The sequence below is a fragment of the Condylostylus longicornis genome, unplaced genomic scaffold, assembly GCF_029603195.1.
Source record: "Condylostylus longicornis isolate FDR11 unplaced genomic scaffold, ASM2960319v2 ptg000055l, whole genome shotgun sequence".
NCBI lineage: Eukaryota > Metazoa > Arthropoda > Insecta > Diptera > Dolichopodidae > Condylostylus > Condylostylus longicornis.
This window is the reverse complement of record NW_026578024.1, coordinates 9,392,300-9,415,705: the sequence shown is the minus strand read 5'-3', so window position 1 is coordinate 9,415,705 and position 23,406 is coordinate 9,392,300. Positions and strand designations below refer to the sequence as shown.

The following is a 23,406-nucleotide window of genomic DNA, read 5'->3' as shown; positions in this document are numbered from 1 at the left end:
GAATAGGATTAAGATTAGCAGATTTAAAAGCATTTACATTTTAAGTATGTTTTTTTAAAATGAAGAAGAGCCTCCATAAAATTTTAATACTATGTTTTTTCGTGTCAAATTTTCCGTTTTGCGCAGCCATTGTCAAAGGTCTAAAAATTAAACCAGAACGTAAAAAAAAACCTTTGTGTATAAAATATTTTTAATAAAATATTAAATAAAATTTTTGAAATAGGTGCTAAAAATTATAAATACGTTGTTTCAATACAAGAGAAATGTATTCAACCAGTTGGACATAGGCCTAAATATATTCATTTATGTGGAGGTACTTTAATAAATGGTAATAGTAATGTTAATAATGATGTTATATACATGCATACATAGTTTAAAATATATTAGTATTTGCATTTTAATTTTGTCTTAGAATATTGGGTCTTGACTGCTGCTCATTGTGTTTATAATCGGTAAATATATTATTATATTATGATTACTAAACATATTAGGCCTATTCATGAACGAGGTATATCACGATATACAAGGAAAACTGCGCTATATTTATGTTCATTGCACTTCGGCTAGCGCCGTTAAATCATATGAATTTCTTTGATCTTATAGAATAGTTCAAATGTATTGCATATTCATTGCATTATGCTTTGCATCAGTAATCGTTTTGTAGTATTGCGTTCATAAAAGTGTTTAATATACAAATAAAATTAAAATAAAAATATTTATATAAATATATACTGATAAACTGATTCTTTAGTGATCCTGTTAACCTTTATATTCAAATTGGAATTACTGTATCGGAATCATGGAATCCTTCTAGAGAAAAAGTTCAAAGGATTAAACTATATCGATTTAATGAGTGATTGCTTGCAATTTTTTTTTTGTTTTTTTATTATCTAAAAAAAATAATTCATGATTTTAGGTTTACAATGAAAAATGATATAGCGTTAATTAAAATTTCTCCACATCAGAATAAAACATTGAACTATACCGGAACTTTTTCAAACAAAATTAAATTGAACAATTTTCTGAATAAACAAATGACATGCAATATAATGGGATTTGGAGCACTGAAGTATGGTGGAGATTATCAAAATCATTTGTATAAAGCAACAGTAAAGTTAATAACAAATGAAGAATGTATTTCTATTTTGGGACGAATTATGGCACCAAAATTTGAAGATAATACAATTTGTGCGGTTGGATTAGACGGGGAAGATGTTTGTCAAGTAAGATTGAAAAAAAAAATTATATAATTTGATAATTTTAAATAAATATTTTAATAAGGAAAGATTTAATTGAATATTATTAATTAAAACAAATATAAATGTACTATTTCTAGGGTGATTCTGGTGGTCCACTAATATGTTATTACAAAGGAAATAAATATTTATATGGTATTGTATCGAATGGATTAAGTTGTGGTGAACGTGGAATTCCAAGTATCTACACACTTGTAGGAAAATATGAACATTGGATTAATGAAATAATTAATTGATTAATGGTTCAGTTCATATGGATTTTTGAAATGTAAATAAAAAACAGATTTTAAAAAATTATAGTTTATTTTCTAATCTATTCATCAGTTGTAATCACTTCCTTCTTAGAATCTAATATCTGAAATAATTAATTGAAAAGGTCGAAAAAAAATGCTTAAATATAAATAACGAGCCAGTTGTTCGAGAAAAAAAATTCAAAATAAATCATAGTTAATTGTTTAACTCATACAAGATTTGAGAAATGGTTCGACTTGATTCAACGTTACTTAAGGCTACCCCCGCCAAATGAGGTTCGTATTGACGTATGTGTCTAAAAGAGAATCAATTAAAATAATATAAAATTAATAAAATTTATCCTTTGTTGTACCGTTTAGCTTTGTCGGTATATGTTACCAAATTTCTCAAAATTAAAGATGCTGTCAATCGAATACTTTTTGTAACAGGTCCTTCATTTTCATCCTAATAAATTGAAAATTAGAACAATTCTTTGTTTCTTAAAAAATACTTCTTACCATTAGTTCTTTTGGATTTATAAAATCATTTGAATGTCTTTTGATTGCATGCATTGCGGCTGATATAACAGCCCCAGAAGGAGTTGAGCCCGATGACGACGTCGATAAGGCGGGCGAAGCTGTGGAACCACGAGCTTCGTTACTTTTTATAATTGTAACCGGGTTAGCGTGCGTGGGTTGAGGAATTCCCATTAATAAACGACGTTGAACTGCTGCCTTCATGCTCTAAAACAAAAAAAAAATGAAATTATTATAGAGGACTACCCGGTACATTTAATTTTATACCTCCATAGTGCAATGACGATCAAGTAAATGTGTCATTAAGGAGAATCTTTTTCTTGGAATATTATCACAGAAACCTGGTCCAGGACCCCATTGGCAATATATTTCTGCGCCTATATCCAATCCTTCTGGGCAATGTACTTGACATGCATGCTTATAAATTTCCTGTACAGATTTATATTTTTTTCGAGGACAATTTCTCCAATCACAAACATATATGTAATTAATATCTGCAATATCTTCATCAGTTTTGTTTTTCTGTACAGGCGGCGGTGGAGGCGGCGCAGATGGATTTTGTTGTGCAGAGTTTTGTTCATTTGAATTATTCGACGTGTTCGAGCTATTTGCTGTTGGCGCTGTAGAACTTGAGTTATTAGCACCACTATTTTGTGAAGTACTTGATGGGCATTGTTGCGTTTGCCCAGTTTGTTGATTTAAAGAAGCGATATTAGATTGCTGACCTGAATTAACAGAACTTAATTGTTGGTTTACATTAGTTATTGAATGGTTATTATTGTTTACTGGTTGAATTGAGTTTGTGGAATTGCTATTTTGCTGATTTGAATTAGCTGACGGTGCAGGTTGATTCAGTTTACTTTGATTTGTTATAGCTTGAGAATTTGTGCTCTGGATAGGAGGTGACTGTTGAATTATTTGAGTTTGGGAAGGATTTTGAGCTAAAATTTGTTGAACTATATTTTGATGTTGACTTGCTGCTGGTGGAAGTGAGGTTTGTTGAGTTTTTTGTGGTTTTACTAAGCACTTTTGCTGTTGATGTACAGGAGTTTGGCATTGGGAAGAATTTGTTTGATTAGGAGTTGAAGGATTTGGGTTATGTTGTTGTTGCTGTTGTACTTTCTGTGGCTGAAATGTTTGTAATGGTGCTGCGTTAGTTTGCGATTTTTGTGTTATTTGACTTGCTTGATTTTGTTGTTGCTGAATATTAGGGTGAGATTTGGTTGTATTTGTTTGGGGGGAAGGAGATTGAATTTGCTGCTGCATTGTTACTTTACTTAATGAAGAATTTAATGGTTTTGCACTTGGTTTAGCAATTTGTTGAATTATTTGCTGTTGAACTGAATTTGGTTGAGATGTAACCGGATTTTGTGCAACAATCGAAACTGTCGGCGTCCCAGGTTTATTAACGATTTTTGCTGCTATATTTTGCTGTTGTGAAATCGATTTTTGATTCGTCGTGGCAGTAGCGACAGGAGTATGCAATTTTATAGTCGCTGGAATTTGAGGTAACTGTGACAGTATAGATGACTGCTGTTGATGTGACGTTTGCTGTTGAATTTGTAGAGTTGCTCCGTTGGCGGTTATTTGTGGAACAACGGTTTGTGATTGATTTTGAGGGTTTAGAATAGTTTGCTGGATGTGTAATTGCGGAGAGAGTTGAGATTGTTGAGCAGCTTGCTGAATTTGTTGTATTGTTGTTTGTGGTTGAGAAGTTTGCGGCAAAACTGTTTGGGTAAGCACTACATTTTGAGGCAAAACGTTTCCGCCTTGGTTCACTATAATTTGTTGCACTGGAGGTCGCGGCACTTGCGTTACAATCATTTGTTGACCTTGTGGGGTTGTCATTATCATTTTTTGAGGTTGACCAGGTCCACCAGCAATAATTTGTTGTTGTGCGACAGCTTGAGGGGGGGCGCCTTGTTGTTGTAATATAATGATTGTTTTTGTAGGACCAGATTGTTGATTTTGAGTTGTTGATTGCGTTAATAAAACTGCAGATTGTGGTTGTGGTGCTTGTTGTGCTACTAAATATGTTTGGCCTTGGGGATTTGTTGCTAGCACATACTGAGTTTGTGTCTGAGGCTGTTGCTGTAATACTTGTTGAATAATTTGCTGTCCTCCTGGTCCTATTTGTTTTTGTAAAATTAAGGGAACAGTTTGAAGATTTGAATCAGATTTTAGACCGGCTTGTTGCAATCCAGACGTTGTAATTGTTTGCGATGACTGTGAAGCCTGAACTGTAATTGGGCTCTGTGACAATATAACTTGTTGATGTGAAACATTAGGAGAAACGATTATTTGACGTTGTAAGGGCATTGTAATAATTTGTTTTTGTGGCTCAGCAGGCTTTTGTATTACAGTTTGGACAGTTTGTTGCTGTTGTTGTGAAGTATGTTGTTTCTGAGCAACTACTGCAACGGATGATGTAGTTGAATTATTTGAATTTGAAATGCTGACTTTAGCTGTTGGAATGACATCTTCTAAATCTTCGTCTTCTAAAATTGATGCCGCCATCTCCGCGTACAAATTTGCAGCATTTTTGGATGGTACTATGTTTTGCTCAGTATCTTCAATTTGAGTAATCATTACTGGTTTTTTTCGACTTTTATTATCATCTGTAATTTTTCTTTTTATTCCAACGGTTAAAGTTGGAGGATCTGGTGACTTTTTATCTAAAAGATTAACAAGCATTTTGTTTGCATTAATAAATTGCGATCCCTTGAGGGTCGAGTCTTTTGAACTATCATCTTCCATTATTGATGATGCATTGGATTTCGATTTTGGTATTAGCAAACCGTCAAAACTAATTAAAGAACTTTCGCCGTCGTCATTTAGCATTACATGGCTTGTACTCATTGCACTTGATGCAACTGAATTACAAGAGTCTTCGCTGGCCGTAGATAAAGATGACGTTGGTACAATTATTGATCGTACTGTAGCTGCACCAATTGGAGCTAGTGGGGGTACAGGATCCCAACTTGATGTATCCATATTTTCAATAGGCACCTGAATAACTTTTTTTTCAATGGAATGTGGATTAATTGGTTTGATAGTTGTTTGTCCAACTTTAACTGGAGTTGACTGAATCATCGGGTTATTAACCAAAGCGCTAATTGTTGTTGTGGATAGTTTTTGGGTACTATTATTTGCTGACGCTGCGTGAAGATGATTAGTCACCTCTTTTTGCTTTGCCAAATTTTGCCTTTGTGCCAGCTTTATAACATAAAAGAAACATATTATATGAATAAAATCAAAAATTTTTGTTTTATAAAGTAAATGTTTGAGTGTTCCCAAACCAAAAATGTTTAAAAATGAAAATAACTCATAACTTTCACCAAATAATTTAACAGTATTAAATTTATTTTTAATGTGATTTTTGTGAATATGTACTTATATGTATATCATGTGTATAGAATTATGTAGCATTTGGAAACAATGGGTCAAAATGCAATTTTGTGAAATGATAATGATTTCCGTTGGCCTTTGATTATAAACAAAAGATCATATTAATTATCGTTTGAATTTTAGATACCTTTATATTTTCAATAACTATCAATATTACTTCAAATATACCTTTGAATTTCCGAGCTTGAGACTGCAGTTTAAATTGAAACTTTGAAACATTGCAATTGTTTTTATTTTTTTAGTACAAAACTACAGTTAGTAATTTAATTTCATCATGCACAAATCAAATTCGGTTTTATAATCTATACATGAGTCTTTTTAAAACGCCTTTTCTTTATTTTTTAGTATAAGAAGTTATGCTTCAATTTTTCAAATATGATAAGTTAGTATACAGTTTCTAAGTTTTTTAGTATGTTGGTACCAGCTTTAAATTTGTAATTGTAAGATATAAAAACTTCATTTCGGCAAATAATTTTGTGGCAATTATTAGAAAGTATATTTAAATTTATTAATAATAAAACAAAATCATGTATTGTTAGTACAAAATCTGTTTTGAGGAACAAATTAAAAATTTTCATCAATATATAAAGTTCCCAAATCACTCATTATTCGATAATTATAAATTAGTTACCATTAAAATTAATGTATTAGTAAACTTTAGAACATACACACATAATACATTAATTTTAAAATTTTTGTGTTTTACCCAATACAATTATTTGAAAGCTTGATAGAGTTTACAAAACTACTATCATGTTACTACCACAGCATTTATATTATTTATCGGTTATAAAAGTTATTAAGATGTGAAGTTAACTAAAAAATAAATAACATTCTAATTATTATGATAACACAATTATATTGGCTAAAACGAACAAATCAAAAATAATTCAGCTCTAATTAATCTTTTAGCTAAGTTCTCAGCAGAAGACTTGTATTATAAGCTACTGTATGTTTTTTATAATATAAAAAAAACTTAACAAATATAATTTAGTAAGAAATAAATTAAAATAAATGGTTATTGTAATGAGTCATGCATTAAAAATGTCTACAAATTTTAATTCGATAATAATCTTCTTAAATTAAGAAAAACAACATTAAAACAATAACAATTGTTACCTGATGCAAATTAAGATTTTGCGTGATCACATAATTGGAGTTATTTGTATTGACTGAATTCATAATCGTTTCTTTAACAACAGCACATGTAGTTGGCATGCTACCGTTGCTACCCACAATTTGAGAAGTTGCAGCGGTAGTAATTTTAGAATTTGTAAAACTATTATTATTGTTACTATTAGGAGTTGTCGTTACCTTGTTTGCTAGAAGAGTTTTGATTATTGCAGTAGATCCTCCCGCAGTACTTGGTATGTGAGTTGTTGTAGTCATTTGTGTTTGGCCAATAGTCGTTGTTTTAGTTGTCACATGCCCAGAATGCTGTGTTATAATAACATTTCCAATAATTTTTTGTTGTGATTGTTGATGATGCATCATATCGGGTTGCAATTTTGATTGTTGTTGTTGATGTAACGTTTGAGATTTTAACATTTGATTTTGATGAATTTTTTGTACAGTGTTAACTACAGGATTAGTTTGCGATTGTTGAATATTAGTTTGAGAAGAAAATTGATTTTGATGCTTGATATGCTGCTGCGATTGCATTTGAACGTGTACCGGAGTTTGTTGATGGGGTGGTAGAAAAGATGCCTGTACTTGTTTTTGTTCTTCTTTTTGTGGCAAAATGTTCTGAATTACAACTTTTGGTTGATTACCAGAGTTCTGATTTTGTTTTATCTGTTATTAAATTCAGTAAAACAAATTATTTTTGATTAGTGACTTTATAATAGCCAATCATTTTTAGATTATAGCAATATATATAATTTAAAACCACTTTTTTACAAAAATAAAAGCCATATCAATTTGAATTTTTGATTCTGATAAATAAATTAAACAAAAGAAAATTAAATCTTTGCAGTTTTACTTAATTAAAGGTAGATATTTTATAATTTCAGCAACTTCAAACAAATAAGATTTGATACTTACGATATCAAAATATATAAAAATAAGAAAAAAATATTCATTAAAAAAAGAAATATACTAATTTTTAGCAAAATAATAAGTAATAAAAACGACGATTTTATCGAAAAACTAACTCTTGCAACAACTTAAGCATTTATTGTGGTGTTTGAAAATTCGTAAGAAAATTTTATGAATATGTTGTTTAATTGAATTAAGCTTTTCGAAAAAATTGTCCAAAACTACTAAAATTTGCAACCAATTTAAACAAATCTTTTCATTTATAAATTTACGTTTTTGTTAACAATTAGTTGTTGCTTTGGGAGAGATGTTGGTGATCCTTTACTAGTTATTGATATCTTATTGGATACAATTACATTTTGTTTTACTACTTTAATGGAGTCATTTGGAGTTAGATGTGAAGTGATATTAATTTTAGAATTCGAATCAAAAATATCCTTTTCCAATAAATCTACTGTGTTTCTTTTTTGTAACATTGAGACATTTGAGAGATGTTGCGAATTTTGATTTTTCGATTGTTCGAATTTAGCACAATCTTTTTTAATTATTACTGTAGGTTGCGTTTGCAGAAGTGTTTTACTTTGATAACTACTGTTTTTATCAATAAGAGCGTTACTATTTTGAATGTGTTCATTTATTTTTTGCGATTTATTACTTATATTATTGAATTTACTACTGTCTGTATGTGAATGTATTATTACATTAGAAGATGGTGATGAAGTAATTGTTGACAATTTTGTAGATAAATTTGGTTTAAAACCCACCTCTGTATTAGAGTTATTTACCGAACTATTAGATGATTGCGCATTCAATTGTTTTGTAGCAGAATTATTTAACGACGTATTACTAACGTTATTAGAACTACTTTGAGCGTTTTGATTGGATGAAGACTGTTGGCTTACTTGTGGTGATTGATTAACCTGTGATAACTGAGTATTTTGTTGAATGGATTGCTGTTGATTATGGTTAGATTGCGAAGCTTGTGATAAATTTTTTATAGGTAAAGGGTTAGTACGAAATTTCAAATTAACGTAATATAACATATTTGTTTCCACTCCTTTTGAATCACTAGTTTTTAATATAGTTGGACCAATATGTGTACCAAAAATTGAACGAACAATTCTAGGAAAATGAGTTTGTGGAACAGTGCCGCGTTTTTCATTTTTGGAAGCTGCTACAACGTATAACTTATAAAGTTCTTGTTGTTCAATCCGATTTGCTATAGATGGAGCAATTTCTAATGTTGCATTAAGCCAAGACGTTGCAAATTGTTCATTTTCCTGTGCGATAGACTGCTGCGATTGTAGGTTCTGTTTTATATTACAAGTATTTGATGGTTGTTGCTGCTGTTGCGGTAACTGCTGTTGTTGAGTCTGTGTTTGCTGTTGTAACTGTTGCTGTTGTTGCGTCTGTTGTGATTGCTGTGGTGGTTGTTGTTGCTGCTGATTTAGTTGTTGTTGTTGCTGTTGATGCAATTGTTGTTGTTGCTGATGCAATTGTTGCTGCTGCTGCTGATGTAATTGTTGTTGTTGTTGTTGTTGATGCAATTGTTGTTGCTGCTGCTGATTTAATTGTTGTTGTTGTTGATGCAATTGTTGTTGCTGCTGCTGATGTAATTGTTGTTGTTGTTGTTGATGTAATTGTTGTTGTTGCTGTAATTGTTGTTGCTGTTGCTGGTGTAATTGTTGTTGTTGTTGCTGCTGATGCAATTGCTGTTGTTGTTGTTGCATTTGTTGTTGAATAAGTTGCTGCTGTTGCAACTGTTGTTTTTGCTGATGTTGCTGTTGTTGGGAAGTTGTTGTATTTTGAATTGGTTGTCCTTGAGAGTTATTCGACACTGCGATAACAAAAAATAGTAAGCTTTATTTACTTCTGAATGAAATTATATACATATATGTAATTAGTTTGCAATTACCTTTTTGAATATTTTCAGGTTGACTTAAGTGAATTTGCTGTTGTTGCGGTTGTTTAAGTTGAGCTAGGGCAACATTTTGTAAATTTGCAATATTTTGAGCCACCATTGGTAACATATTTCCAGGAACAGTTTCTACCACTCTCATTAATATACAACCATCTGGTCCATACGATTGTGCTTCAACTGTAATCAATGATACTAAGGTGTCTACAATTCCCTTTACTTGTACAAATGCATTGCATGGTGTTGAACCCAAAGAACTAAGACTGTAAATACATTCTAAAGTATATAGCAACAGCATTATGTCATTTAATGACAAAAAAAGACACATTTGACCATATATTTTCTGATTTAAACATTTCAATAAATAGTCTTCATTTGTATCTTTTTGACTTAATTTATTCAAAATTTCCAGACAACTAATAATTACTCCACGATCTTCACTTTCGATTCCTTCACAAAGAGTGGAAACTAGGCAGCGTGTCAAATCGTCGGTATTTGGATCATACAATTCCAATTCCAGAGCAATATTTCCACAGATATCTAAAGCCAAATGATGTAAATTACCCCAACGAATATTTGAGCACATCACCAAAAATCGCACAAATGTACGATTTTTGGCCATAACAGGTATGTTTTCTTCAAAAAAGCTCAAATTTCTCATAATGGATGAAATTTGTTGAACCCTTTGACCAATATATTCACGAGTCCCGAGTCCCCGACCTAAAGATAAGAACTCTAGTTTATCAAGATTAATTTGATCCATTTCAGATTCAGTATCGAAATCGGCATTTAATCCATCTTCAAAAAATTCTTTGGAGTTAATTTCTACCTTCTTGCTATCAATTACATTTTGACTATTTGTATGCAATGAGTCTTCATAGGATAATTCCAGAATCAGAGGAACCTTATGAAGCAGGTCATTCCAAAATGCTTGAAGTGAATGCTTTCTAGTATTCGTATAAAACTCTTCGAAAATATGTCTCATTGTTACTGTAAATTAAAAATTCAATATATTACACAATATAAAATTTAAAAAAATTATACCATGACGAAATACACCTGCATGTGCAACAAGGGCATCTAATAATTTAGGGCAATTTTCTATTTTTAAAGTATGTTTGCTTTCATTTGCCATTAACGTACATACATTTATTGCGAAATCCTGCTCGTTTGGGAGAGGGGACATTAAAGAAAGCAATAGCTTTTCGTATTCCGAATGTTTATATAAATCTGTAGACATTTTGTTCGATATTCTAATTTGTTCTGATACGTTGTGCTGAAGATAGTTATAAGACATTGGTACCATGGGAGTAGATTTTTCAGACCATTTTTTATGCCTACTTTGTCGATCGTCGTCGTCTGGCTCGTCAGGTCGATCCGGATCTTCTCCCAGGAAGTAAACTTTTTCATACTTATCTAAATATCTACAATATATTTGTTTCAATGCGACAACACCATTCACACATTTTGAAGAAAGTCCAAGCTCACTTGCGACATCTTCCCATTCATTTCTAATATTGACTTTTAACCAACCACCCCGACTTATAACTTCAGTATACAATTTGTGTAAATCTACATCCTCACCACTAATTTTGGGCATTCGAACAATCGGAGTGCTGCATAAAATAAATTTTTATTCATATAGAGTTAATATATATTTATTATTATATATGTAAATACTTTCTGCGTTCATTAAATGATATTAGGCTCTTATAAAACGTTTCACCATCCTGTTGCTGTTGCTGCAATCCTACTTCATTCCGAGTTGAACGCTTTTTAGTTGAACTTGCATTCTGGCTTTCATCGTTTTGCGTTGCTCCAGGATCTTTAAGTTCAGTTGTTGTCATTTTTTTGTTATAACTTTTATTTTTTTTTATTTATAAATAATTTAGTTTAAAACTATACATTCAGCATTCGGCATTTGCGGTATGAACAAAAAAACTTATTTATTTTTTTTAAATTATTGAAATAAAATTCGCGTTTATGCCGAAGCCGAAATTTCTATGAAATAATGACAGCTAGCAAACGTCAAAAGTGGAGATAAAATTTTATGCTACTTGTAACTTTTGCTACATAAGTCAGTGAGACATCTGTTTTCTAAATTCAGTACTTAAGAAAAAATTATTTACTCAATTTCCAATAAAAAAACTATTTACCTGTCAAAATTTACTTATCTGTCAAGAAAACAGAAAAGTTCTATTCAACGAAAGGTTTACATTTAATTTAAGAATCGAAAGTAATGAAAAAGATATGATATTAGCATATTTAAAAATTTCAAAATTGGAATAATTTTGCATTCAATTTTTTAAGAAATTTTATCATTCATTCTAATAAACGTGTTGAATCATATTTAGATACTTAAAACCTTACTTGTATTCATAGTCTAAATATTTAGTAAGTTTGCTGGATAGCATTGGCGTTTGAAAGTTTTACTACTTCGGGGTAAACAGAGTTTGTCTTCGTAGCTCTATATAAAGAATCTACCCGATGACGTCAGAAAGGTGATACTTAAAAATTAAATCAGTCATCAAAAGATTTATGAAATTGTTGAAAATTTATTAAAGCTTTCTCAAAAAGATTTTCGTTTATGTTTGTTATTTAAAAATTTTTTCGGAGAATTTGTATGTTATTTAAAAATTTATTTAAAATATTAGAAAAGAAAAAATATATGAGTGAGATATAGAGAGTGAGAAATAGGCAATTCTTTTTTAAAAATTTTTATAACTAAAATTTTTTGTCAAAAAAAATTATGTACTTGACATTTATTTTTTTAGGTTTGTTGGCTTTTACATCTCTTGAATTTCAAAATTCATATATTTGTAAAATATTTGCAAAAAAAGTAAACTAACAGAGCTATTAATTTTGTTATATATTTTTTTAAGTCTTTCCATAGTTTTTTAAATTCTTCACAGTTTTCAATGTGGCGAAAGGACTCTTACTCGTTATGTCGAAAAAGAATTTTGTGTGTCGTAAGTTTCAAAGGGTATGAAATTAAAAATACTAACGTATAAGCCCTTTCATTTTATGTGTTTTTGTCAGTTCAATTTTAATCGACTTTCAAATAAAGTTTAAAGTTAATCATCGGGAGCCGAATTATTTTATACCGCAATAATTGACTTACATTTACAAATGTGTAATTGAAATAAGGTAAAATTTTAATTATTTATCTAGAACTACGTTTTAGAAAACATACATACATGGATTCAAATGAAAAATAAAACCAGAAAATATATAATTTAGTTAAGTGTTTATAAGAGAATTTTTATTCATCAAGTTTTTTGTCTATTTTCAAATAAATTTTCGATATTCTTTTTTTTGTTTTTTTTTTTGTTTTACTTTTACTTTAAAACTCTAAGTATAATTTTCTTTTAAATACATTTTATGTATTATTAATATTTTTTGTATTTTTAATGTTTCTTTTCGAAGAATTTTTAAATATTTAATAATTAAGAATTGACCGAATAAAATAAAATATAATTATGTCTACTTAATCACATATGTGTATAATATATGTATATGAATATATATATTATATATTATATAATGGATATATATACCCATATATTCACATAATACACTGGGTATATATATATATACTTAGTACGTATATATGTATATATATATATGTGTTCATATATCCAAATATATTTATTTTATGTACATTGTACGTCTTTACATTATTTTGCATTTCATTCCCGTTTTATATTCTTTCTTTACTATCTAACATGTTTTTTAGATTACATATTTAATAATGATGTCAAATCTTTGTAGATTTTTTTCAATTCAATTAATGTTTTTTAATTTAATATTTCTTTTTCACCTTAATTTAAAGGTGATATGGTTTTATAACTTTTTTTTGTTTTAAACATTACTAACGTTCATATAAAATATAACATTCTATAAAATATATTATATTCCAACAAGACATAATTAAATTTATTTTTCTGTTTTTAAAGATTACATTTTTTATGTTTTTCTTTTTTTATTTTATATTAATTTCATCAAATTAATTTTGTTTTTTTATTTTATTTGGTTTTCAATTATGCATAAACTTTTTTAAGAGTCAATTAAGAATTTGAGTTTTTATAGTTTGTAAAATTAATTTTCTTCATTTATTAAATTTGGGATGTACATAATATTATGAAGAACTTTGAAAAGAAATGTACGATGAGATTAAAAAAAGGTGAAATAAAAATCTAATATTAAACAAATTTTTCTTTATACTACTTCTATAACCTTTGAATTAAATGACTTTCATTTCTAAAATAATGTTTATTTTATTTTTTATTTTAATTTTTATAAAATTAATGAAGTATGTATGTTTTATTAATATTTTAGTGCTCAGCTTTTCACTATGAATATACTTAATTGGCACTTTTAATGCTGGATTCATTGCTTTACATACAGTTAAACGGTTATTGTTTCATCAAATATTTGCTGATATACATATGTTCTTCGTCTGTAGCAGAAGTAAATTAACTCATTAAATATGATTTCTTTAGTTCCAGAACGATTAAAGTCTTCAAATACTTCATAATAGTTTAATAAAAAGTTTGAAGTAGTGAATTTAAAAGTCATTTATTGAAATATGCATATTGGTTTGCCACTTTGTAATGATTATTTTTGGCATCACTGTTGCTTTTGTATGTGAATTTTTTAAATGGCAATATGCATTCCACGTTTATATTTTAAAAACTTCAACATAAAGTTCAAATTGAATATTCTTTTTTGGATTAAAAAATTGCAGCCAAAAATGAGAGGAAGTTCAATTTTTTCCTCTTGAATTTTTTCCTATTGAAATTGAAAAAATCGCAAGGATCCAAGTCAAATATAATATACTCGTAAGTGTGCTCATGTAATTCCGTAAGTATGCACAATGAAACAGAATTAAATTATTTGAAGGAATTTGGTTCTAAAACAAAATATTTATTATTAATAAATTATTAGGTCAGATTTTTAATATTCATATACATTTTAAACGTAGAAAATTAATTTATTTTACTAATGCATATACCATCTTCTAAAATTGACTTTATATTCATTTTTCTATCTTAAATTATTGTATTGTTTTTAATGTTCCGTTCTGATTTTTGGTTTATTAATTAAATTTTCCAAATTAGAAAAATAATTGCAGATTTATATGAATTTATTTTTAAGGTTATTATTATTTATGTATATATATATGTTTCTTTTTTGTTTTACATTTGTTTTTCCTTTAATTATTTTCAGTTTTTTTTTTCCTTTTTTTTTTTTGTTTGTAGAGTTAAAAAGAATGTAATTTTATTAAGTTTTTAAATATACATTTTATCAACAAGAAGTTTTTGGTTTTTAAAATACATAAACAAATATTATTTTTATAATATAATTTTTAATTATTATAATGTTATTTTTTTGAATCCTATTTTAAGAAGGTATATACCGATTTTCTTTTTTTGTTTAATTAATTTTACTTTTTTCTTTATTTATAATTTATGATAAAATTTTACTATATATAGGCAATTTTCTTAAAACAAAATAGTTTTAACTTTTTTTTTAATATATTATTATATTTAGATAAAATAAGGTACTTTTTCTATTTTTCTTTTTATCATTTTTGTCGCTTAGATATATTATTTTAGTATTATATTTATTATATATTTATTATACTATAATATATATACACATATGTAATTAAAACTACATATATACATATAAACATATATACGGAAGTGAGTATATACATATATATAATATAAATCTGTTATCATGCTTTAATAATCTATAATATTTTATTTATTTTTTTTTATACATTATTGTATTATTAATCAAATATTATACATATATATTTATACATATATATATATATATTTATACATATATATATATATATTTATATGCATATATATTTATACATATATATTTATATATTTATATGCATATATATATATATATATATATATATATATATATATATATATATATATATATATATATATATATATATATATATATATATATATATATATTTATATATATATATTCATATAATATATATAAAATGTTATTTCATATATATATTCTTATAATGATATATTAAATGTATATGCAGTTATTTAAGGTAAAATATATGTATTAGCAAAATAATAATCATCATAAATATCGTTTTGATAGCTTAGTATCAGTTTGAACTCGAATATTAATTTATTGCGTTGAGATTTGAAGTTGAACGGTAGAAACAACAAATATCCAAGAAATATATTGCTCGATCTGTTTTAAGAAATACAATTTAATTATTTTTGTTTATTAGAGATTGTGATTTGAACCAATCACATTCTCGAAATCACATCTTCTCCTTTTTACAAGCATAATGCGCTGCTCATACAATTTAAAATATGGACAAAAGTTTTTTAATATAATGTATATGTATAAATTGTTTTAAATACCTTTAAGTTTTATTGATCTTTAGCTGTTTCAAGTCCATCAATTAAAGTATAGATTACTTTTGTAATATATTATGGGAGCCAGAAATTGAAAATATGATTAGGAGTTAATATATACACTTACAAATATATGTATATACTCGTCTATATATATATAACAAATATGTATGAATGTTTATTTATATTTACATGTGTATATATATTATATAATATATATGTATGTATATAAATGTTTCACGAGAACAATGCTAAAACTTCAAAATTATATGAAGTCTTTCATTTTATAATTTTTTTATGATTATTTATATAATTATGATAATTTTCTTTTGCATTATTTGCTTTTTGTCGTTTAACATTTTATAAGTTTTTTTTGTTATTGAATACAAATATTTTCTTATGCGTATGTATATAACCTATATAATTATGGTTATATGTTTTACTGCCTTCATATATTTAAATACATATATATTTATATAAAAATTTTTTATAAATTAAGATAAACTTTGCAAGAAAAAAAATAAAAGAAATAAGCGAACCATCCTTTTGCAAAAATTCTATTGAAATATTTTTAATTTATTATTTCATAATTAATTAATATTAAATTAATTCCGTAATTAAGTGCATAATTTTATTATCTACCACAAATTACGCGAAATTGCTAAAAAAAAAAACAAAAAAAAAAAAAATCAGAAAAGTTACAATTTGAACTTTTTGATTGGTTATAAGTTGAAAATAAGGAAAATTTTTTTGTTTTTTATTAAAATGTTAAAAAAACATGCTTGCCAGATTTAAGTTAAATATTTATTTCGATTTATTACATTTAACAAAGTTCCATTTATACACCATTATTTTCGATTTGGTCTTCTTTTATCTTATCAATCGACGTGTTAAAATTTAATGCGACATTTTTATTTAACAATTGTATTTTAATGAAATTAAAATTAAATAAAGGTCTTAATTAAATTGTAGTTTCAACTTTTTGTGACTGAGCTAGCAATTAGCTATGCAATTGAAAACAAAATACGAAATTTGTACTATAATAAAAGAAAAAGTTTTTACAATTTTTAGAACTGTTTAATGAAATCTAATCGATTGATTTCTTTGTTTCAATTAATTTTCTCGTGGAGGCACACTTTAAAATACAACTTTAAAATATTTACTGTTTTATTCTTTTATACCCTCTATATGAGCTTAATATTTTACCGGCTCCGTTGCCATTTTATAATGAAATTCAATTTTTTTTTGGATATCTTTAAGCAAGCATATTTAAAATTTTAACTAAAATTAAAAAAAAAATTGTAATAATTTTACATTGTATTATATGTTATTTATATATTATTATTATGTTTTACTTTATATTATTTTGAATTTAAATTTATAATCTGTATATTTTCTTAACTACCTTTCCTTTGTTTTTTATTTATATAGTTATTTATTATACTATTTTTATTTATTTATTTATTTTTTCTACAATTTCAAAAACGAAATTTTTAAAATAATTTTTTTTTTATTTTAAGTTAATTATTATATAATTTTAATTACATTATGTAATTTATGGTTTTATTAAATATATATTTTGAATTCGATTTGTTTTTTTTTTGTGTAAAATGGAATTTACATTTTTGGGTCAGTTGCGTACACAAATCAATTTATTTTTGTAATAAGAGATCTAAGGTTTGGTTTAAATTTGATTTACACACACAAGAGGGACAAATTTTTATAGGGGGGCAATAGTTTGTGTAACGATTGGTAAATGTTGTATTTTATTTTGAAAAACTTGGATTGCACTGGAGATGGAAAAAATGTTAAATATTATTATGTATTTAGTTATACATATGTATGTATATACACATAAAATATGGAAGAAAGTTTTTCTTTTTTATAAAAATGAAATTACAAGTTTATTTTTTATTTTGTAATTGCATAAATTTTAATAAATGTCTTTTATTTAAATATTTTGAAAACTATTTTGTTTATAGTGTTATTTTTTATTCAATTTTTATAACTGTATATTTTTTGTACTATATATTTATGAGAGTTAAAGACATAATGAGTTTTAAACTGTTATATAACAATATTTAATATAGAAAATTTTTGATTTTTTCCAAGGAATTTTATTAAACGTTTATACATTTTTGTGTGTGCTGTGCGCTAGTCTCTTATACATTTTTTATGAAATTTTGATAAATTTATTATTTTTGATATTTTATCACTGTTATCCCAAAAATGTAAATCGAAATAGATGCCAACTATAAATTTTTTGTCGTAATTTTTGTTATATTTTTTTTTCATGAAATTTATCACAGATTTTATACAAAATATTTCGTTTTCATATTTCTTTGAAATACTTATTTTTTTTTAATATAGATATTATATCTTGTTTTTATTTTTTTCCTAATATATACTATAATTATATTCAATTTAATTTTTTTGTTTCAAATTTAATAAATAAAATTTTATTTAAAGTTCATTTTTTTATTATTTAAGTTTATATCTCAGCTGCAATATCATATATATATATATTTTATTCTATAATAATAATAAATTGTAAAATATTTTTTATAATAAATTTAATTTCAAAATTAAAAATTTTTTAAATTTAATAATTTTTATTAATTTTAATGATTTTTTTTTTATTTTTCAAATTAAATTTTATAAAAACTACAATTAAATTTATTTATCGCAATTTTGTTTTGTTTTTTAGATGAATATTTGGTTTTGATTTCTTCATTTTTTTTTTGAGTTATTGTTCACAAGAAAATAAAAACGAAAAAATATTTTATGTAAATATAATACTTGTTTTGTTTAATATTATTGTTGTTATTTATTTAAAATTAATATTGAAATTTTTTAATGTAATTTTTTTTAATACGATGATGATTTAAGCACCGTTTATCCGCAGTACACAAAATTCTTAAAATAAAGAGTTATGGTACTGTGTGTGTGTTTATGTTTTTTATGTAAATTAATTTTTGATTTTTATATATGTAAATATATTTGAGTATATATGTACTTCAAAGATTTAATGAATTAATTTTAATTATTTAATTGATAATACTAATGTATAATTAATGAGTGTTTTTTATATATGCCTATTTTTAATTTCAAATTATTAAATTTAGTTTTCGGTTGTTCTTTTGTTTTGCTTTTTTGGAGACTTCGTATATATATATATATTATTATTTAGTTAATTCTTTGTTGTTCCTTATATGTTAAATGTAATTATTTATGAGTTCTTCTAGATTTTTTAGTATATAGACAAAGGAATATTACAAAGTTTTTTTTTATTTTATCTAATTTTCGTCTTTTTATGCATATACGCGTATATGATTATACAAATTTGTTATATTTGTCTATATTTTTATTTTAATATATACTGTATACGCATAAAATATTATATATTCCTTTGCTATATAGTTAATGATTTTTATATTATATGGTATATAGTGAAAAATATTCTGTTATGTAATTATATAGAGTAAGGATGCTTTATAAAGCTTTGCATTCATTTTTGTTTTTTTTTTATTTTCAAACTAAAGTCGTTTTTTTTTTTTTGTTGTATATACAATTTTTTAGGCTAATTTTAATGTTTGTCATTTTTTTTTTGTATTAATTTGGTAAACTTTAAATATGCTTTTGAAATATTGAGATGAATAAATTAATTTTATATACCAGTGTGTAGTAACTTTAAAGTAGTTAAATCTTTTTTCTACAGTAACAATTTAAGTTGATTGAAAATCTACTTGCCAGTTTTTTTTTTAAAACTTAACTATTATACAATTTTAATTTTTTTTTTTTGCATAATAGCTGCATGTTATATATGTACGTATATATATATGTAAAAATTAGTTATAATATTTTTTATATATAATAATAAAGAATTTACTGAAGTTTTTTAGTTTCATTTTTTGTTAGACTCATAATATTATATATGGTGAAAATGTACATACATATATACATGGTATATATAAATATTATATGTATTTATTGTGTATATATGCAAGTATGTATGTTGAATGTTTGTAATTAATTTAAATTTTATTGTAAAGATATATATAATATAATAATATATTTTACTAGTATATATTATATATTATGTAATTTTTATTATTACCTATAATATAAAATATATTATATAACAAAATTTTTAATAAGAAAAGAATACTAATAAATTTTAAAAACCGTTTTGTATTTATTTTTTTTTTTTAATAATTTTGATTGTTACAAGTCTTGAAAATATTATATTTATGTATTCACATACATATTTGTATTCAAATATGTATATATATTTACTTATATATTATACAATATATGCATGTTTCAGAAAATGATAGTTTCCATGTTTGATCAAATTATATTTTTTTCTATTATGTACTTTCTATGGTAATATATATATGAGCATATATATATATGAATATGAGCGAAAATAAACACGAAAAATAGTCCTTTATTGAACGAAAAGGCAAAAATTAAAAAAAATTCTGATGAAATATGTTTATTCACTTATTAGGTTTATTTATTTTACTTGTTTTAAATTATTTTCTATTATATTTTTTCCTATATATATGATTAAAATTTATTTTTTGTTTCATCTCCTTTATAAATCTATACAAATCTATAAATTTCTTAGCTTTTAATTTCCTAATACTATAAAAATTGTATTTTATACTCAAGTTGTTAAAAATTTCAGTTTTTTAATTGAATTTATTCTCAAAAATTTTAATTGATCTTCGTAAATTTTAAAAAATTTCTTTTTTACTACGTACACGCCAAGGTTTTTTGAAGTTGTTCAAATAAAATTTTATTGAGCTTGAATCTAATTATTAAATTTATTATAGTAGCAAGTTTATATTGTATGTATGTATGTATGTATTCTTATAAGTTTTATTTATTTATTCATTCCTGCTGGAAATCAAAAATAAAATTCGATCATTATACTCTGAATTTCCTACTTGATGTAATCGTTCCGTTTATGAAATAATTATGATAAATTATGATATAATTTATATAGCATTAATGAAATTTAAATGAAATATTATAATACGAAATATTAACGGTAGCTTAATGACAGAAAAAATAAAATTGAAGTAATTTTGGTATTAAATCCAATGTTTATAATGGAAAAATGAAAAAAAAATATTTAACAATTACATATAAGTTGATAAATATATGTATGTATGTAAATAAACACAAGCATTTTCTTTATATTTGTAGATGCACATTTTGATGAATGGCGTGATATGGCATGATGAAGAAACAATGAATAATTCAATATCAAAACTTATGTAAATGTCGTTATAATAGTTTGTTACTAACATTCTATTAGTAGCATCACCTCACGTAATGGGTTGTTATGCAAAAATTTTATAATTTTTTCAATAAAATCAATTTGGAAACTTGAAATTCTATAATGAAAACTAAAATATTATTTTATAATATTTTATTATGAGTCAATATTTGGTTTTCAAAAATTGTTTTTTTTTTAAATCCACCTATAATGTATTAAAAAACCTTAATTATTAAGGTTAATAATTGAATTATAAATCATATATTGTGTACAAATTGGCCTTTAAAATGAATTTACTTGGATTTTTTCGCCAATACTTTACAATATTTAACAATATGGGAAATTTTAGTAATTTTTTTCAGAATTAGAAGAATTTTTTGGTGAGCTTTTGCAATTAAAATTATTAATTTTTAGTTACAAACACTTTGTTTCTAGTGAAAGATTAAAGGATAAATTTAAACATTTTTGAATATTAAATCTAAGTTTTGCAAATTGCATTTAAAAATAAATATTTTCAATTAATTTTAAAATATAAAGTAGATCTGTCACTATATTTTAAACAATGATAGTCTATGATTTCACACGGCAATAATAAAATTAAAGAGATCAATTAAATACTTTAAGTATAATGTGTTATAAAATCATTAACAATTTGATATATTGTATTGTTTTATTCATAATAACTTTGAAATATATATTGTGAGATAATAGATGTAGATATTTTATGGACCTAAGAATAAAATACTTATAGCAGTATTTTATTTTTAATAGCAGTAAACAAATATGGAAAATATTTGGCTAATGTTTAAAAAATAAGAGCATTTTTATTACATAATTGCTAATAGTTTAGTTTTTTACATGGTTCAATTAAAGTATTATTTCATATAAAACATGATTGAATTATGTATGTCCAAAATTAAATTTATTTATAAAAATGTTTATGTGATAATAAAAAAAAAATTAATTTTAGAAAAATTCCTTCATTAAATCTTAATTAATGAGTCCTATAAATTATTTGAATGGAAGGACTTATAATTTTTTTTTTTGAGTAATTTCGCAAAATTCATGGTTTTATATTTTCTTTCTTCTTTTATTTGTTACTCTTTTTTTTGATGAGATGAGATTTATGCAAATGGATGGATAACTTAAATAATAATTTTTAAAATTAATTGAAATTAGTTCTTTTTACATGTACAATATATATAAATATAGATATAAGTACAATATATATTATAAAATATAGATATAATTAACATATATTATGAAATTAAATGATTATGAAAAAAATGATAAAAAAAATGAAAAAAAAAATTTATATTATGCAATTGTATTAAATATAATAATTTTTTCTTTATAATATATGATTTTTATTAAATGTAATTCTATTAACTATAATAGATATTAATCAACAATGTCCTAATGTCTAAAATATTGAATATTATTTAAATAATAATTTAAAGTTTTATAATTTTTTTAAATATGTTTTTAAAAAATTTTTTAATGGAAATAAACTGAAAATTGTATATTATTTATTATAATATGTACACCTTTGAGATATTTTTAAGGTTTGGTGTATAATCATCTAAATTCTGTTATAGAAGCCTCACTTAACTTGAAGGGATATTTTTTCAAAAATTCAATTGAATTTCGAAATTTATTTAATTCTGAAAATTACAAAATTTTTTAATAATATCCTATCATCTTAAGTGATGCGTGTAAGAGAATATAGATTAATAAATATTTTATGAAACATTTTATGATTGATTTTTTTCAGAGTCGAAATTATATATGTATATGTACAAACAAGAAAAAAAATGTTACTTATTTTTTAACTATTGCAAATAAGTGCGTTAATTATATTTTTTTAACAAATTCTTAATAATATATATAATAAAATTTTTTACGGCAAATTTATGGTGAGAGCCTTAATGTGTGTATGTACATATATATATAATATTTCTATATATATATGTATGTATATGCATACTTATTTCCAGTGAATTTATTTTATACTTAAATTTTGTTCTTCAAAGTTAAAATTTTCTTTGAAAATTTTATATTTTCATCTACATGTACGTAGCAGTATTTTTTTATTTCATATATTATATGTATGTAATGCATTGTGAATAGATTTTATTTAATAAAAATATTTAAATATTTAAAAAAATTAGAAATTTTATGTTTTTTTCACAATTTAAACATATTAACGATTCGTTTATTTTGTACATTTTATAAAATATGGAATAACAAAATAAACACAGTTAAGTAGAGTTTAATATGTATATATATAAAATTATATATGTTATATATATAA

At 24.7% G+C, this 23,406-nt stretch overlaps 2 protein-coding genes across 4 annotated transcripts; one reads left to right on the top strand and one right to left on the bottom strand.

Moving 5' to 3' along the window:
• Nucleotides 1-1,540, top strand: LOC129611660 (transmembrane protease serine 11A-like). The gene is made up of 7 exons (XM_055524912.1): nt 1-44; nt 127-159; nt 224-328; nt 413-452; nt 752-853; nt 917-1,223; nt 1,337-1,540. Exons 6-7 carry the CDS (start codon nt 924-926, stop codon nt 1,490-1,492), a joined length of 456 nt encoding a protein of 151 aa, XP_055380887.1. The 5' UTR covers nt 1-44; nt 127-159; nt 224-328; nt 413-452; nt 752-853; nt 917-923; the 3' UTR covers nt 1,493-1,540.
• Nucleotides 1,541-1,560: 20 nt separating this feature from the next.
• LOC129611658 (AT-rich interactive domain-containing protein 2) lies at nt 1,561-11,372 on the bottom strand. 3 transcript variants are annotated; one of them, XM_055524907.1, is made up of 9 exons: nt 11,067-11,372; nt 10,431-11,002; nt 9,384-10,376; nt 7,741-9,305; nt 6,551-7,225; nt 2,291-5,239; nt 2,006-2,230; nt 1,861-1,952; nt 1,561-1,803 (listed from the first exon to the last, which is right to left on the bottom strand). In XM_055524907.1, exons 1-9 carry the CDS (start codon nt 11,231-11,233, stop codon nt 1,704-1,706), a joined length of 7,338 nt encoding a protein of 2,445 aa, XP_055380882.1. In that variant the 5' UTR covers nt 11,234-11,372; the 3' UTR covers nt 1,561-1,703. The 3 variants fall into 3 exon arrangements, with proteins under 3 accessions (XP_055380882.1, XP_055380883.1, XP_055380884.1); XM_055524908.1 differs by having other exon boundaries at nt 6,746-7,225; XM_055524909.1 differs by having other exon boundaries at nt 8,233-9,305.
• Nucleotides 11,373-23,406: the final 12,034 nt, after the last annotated feature.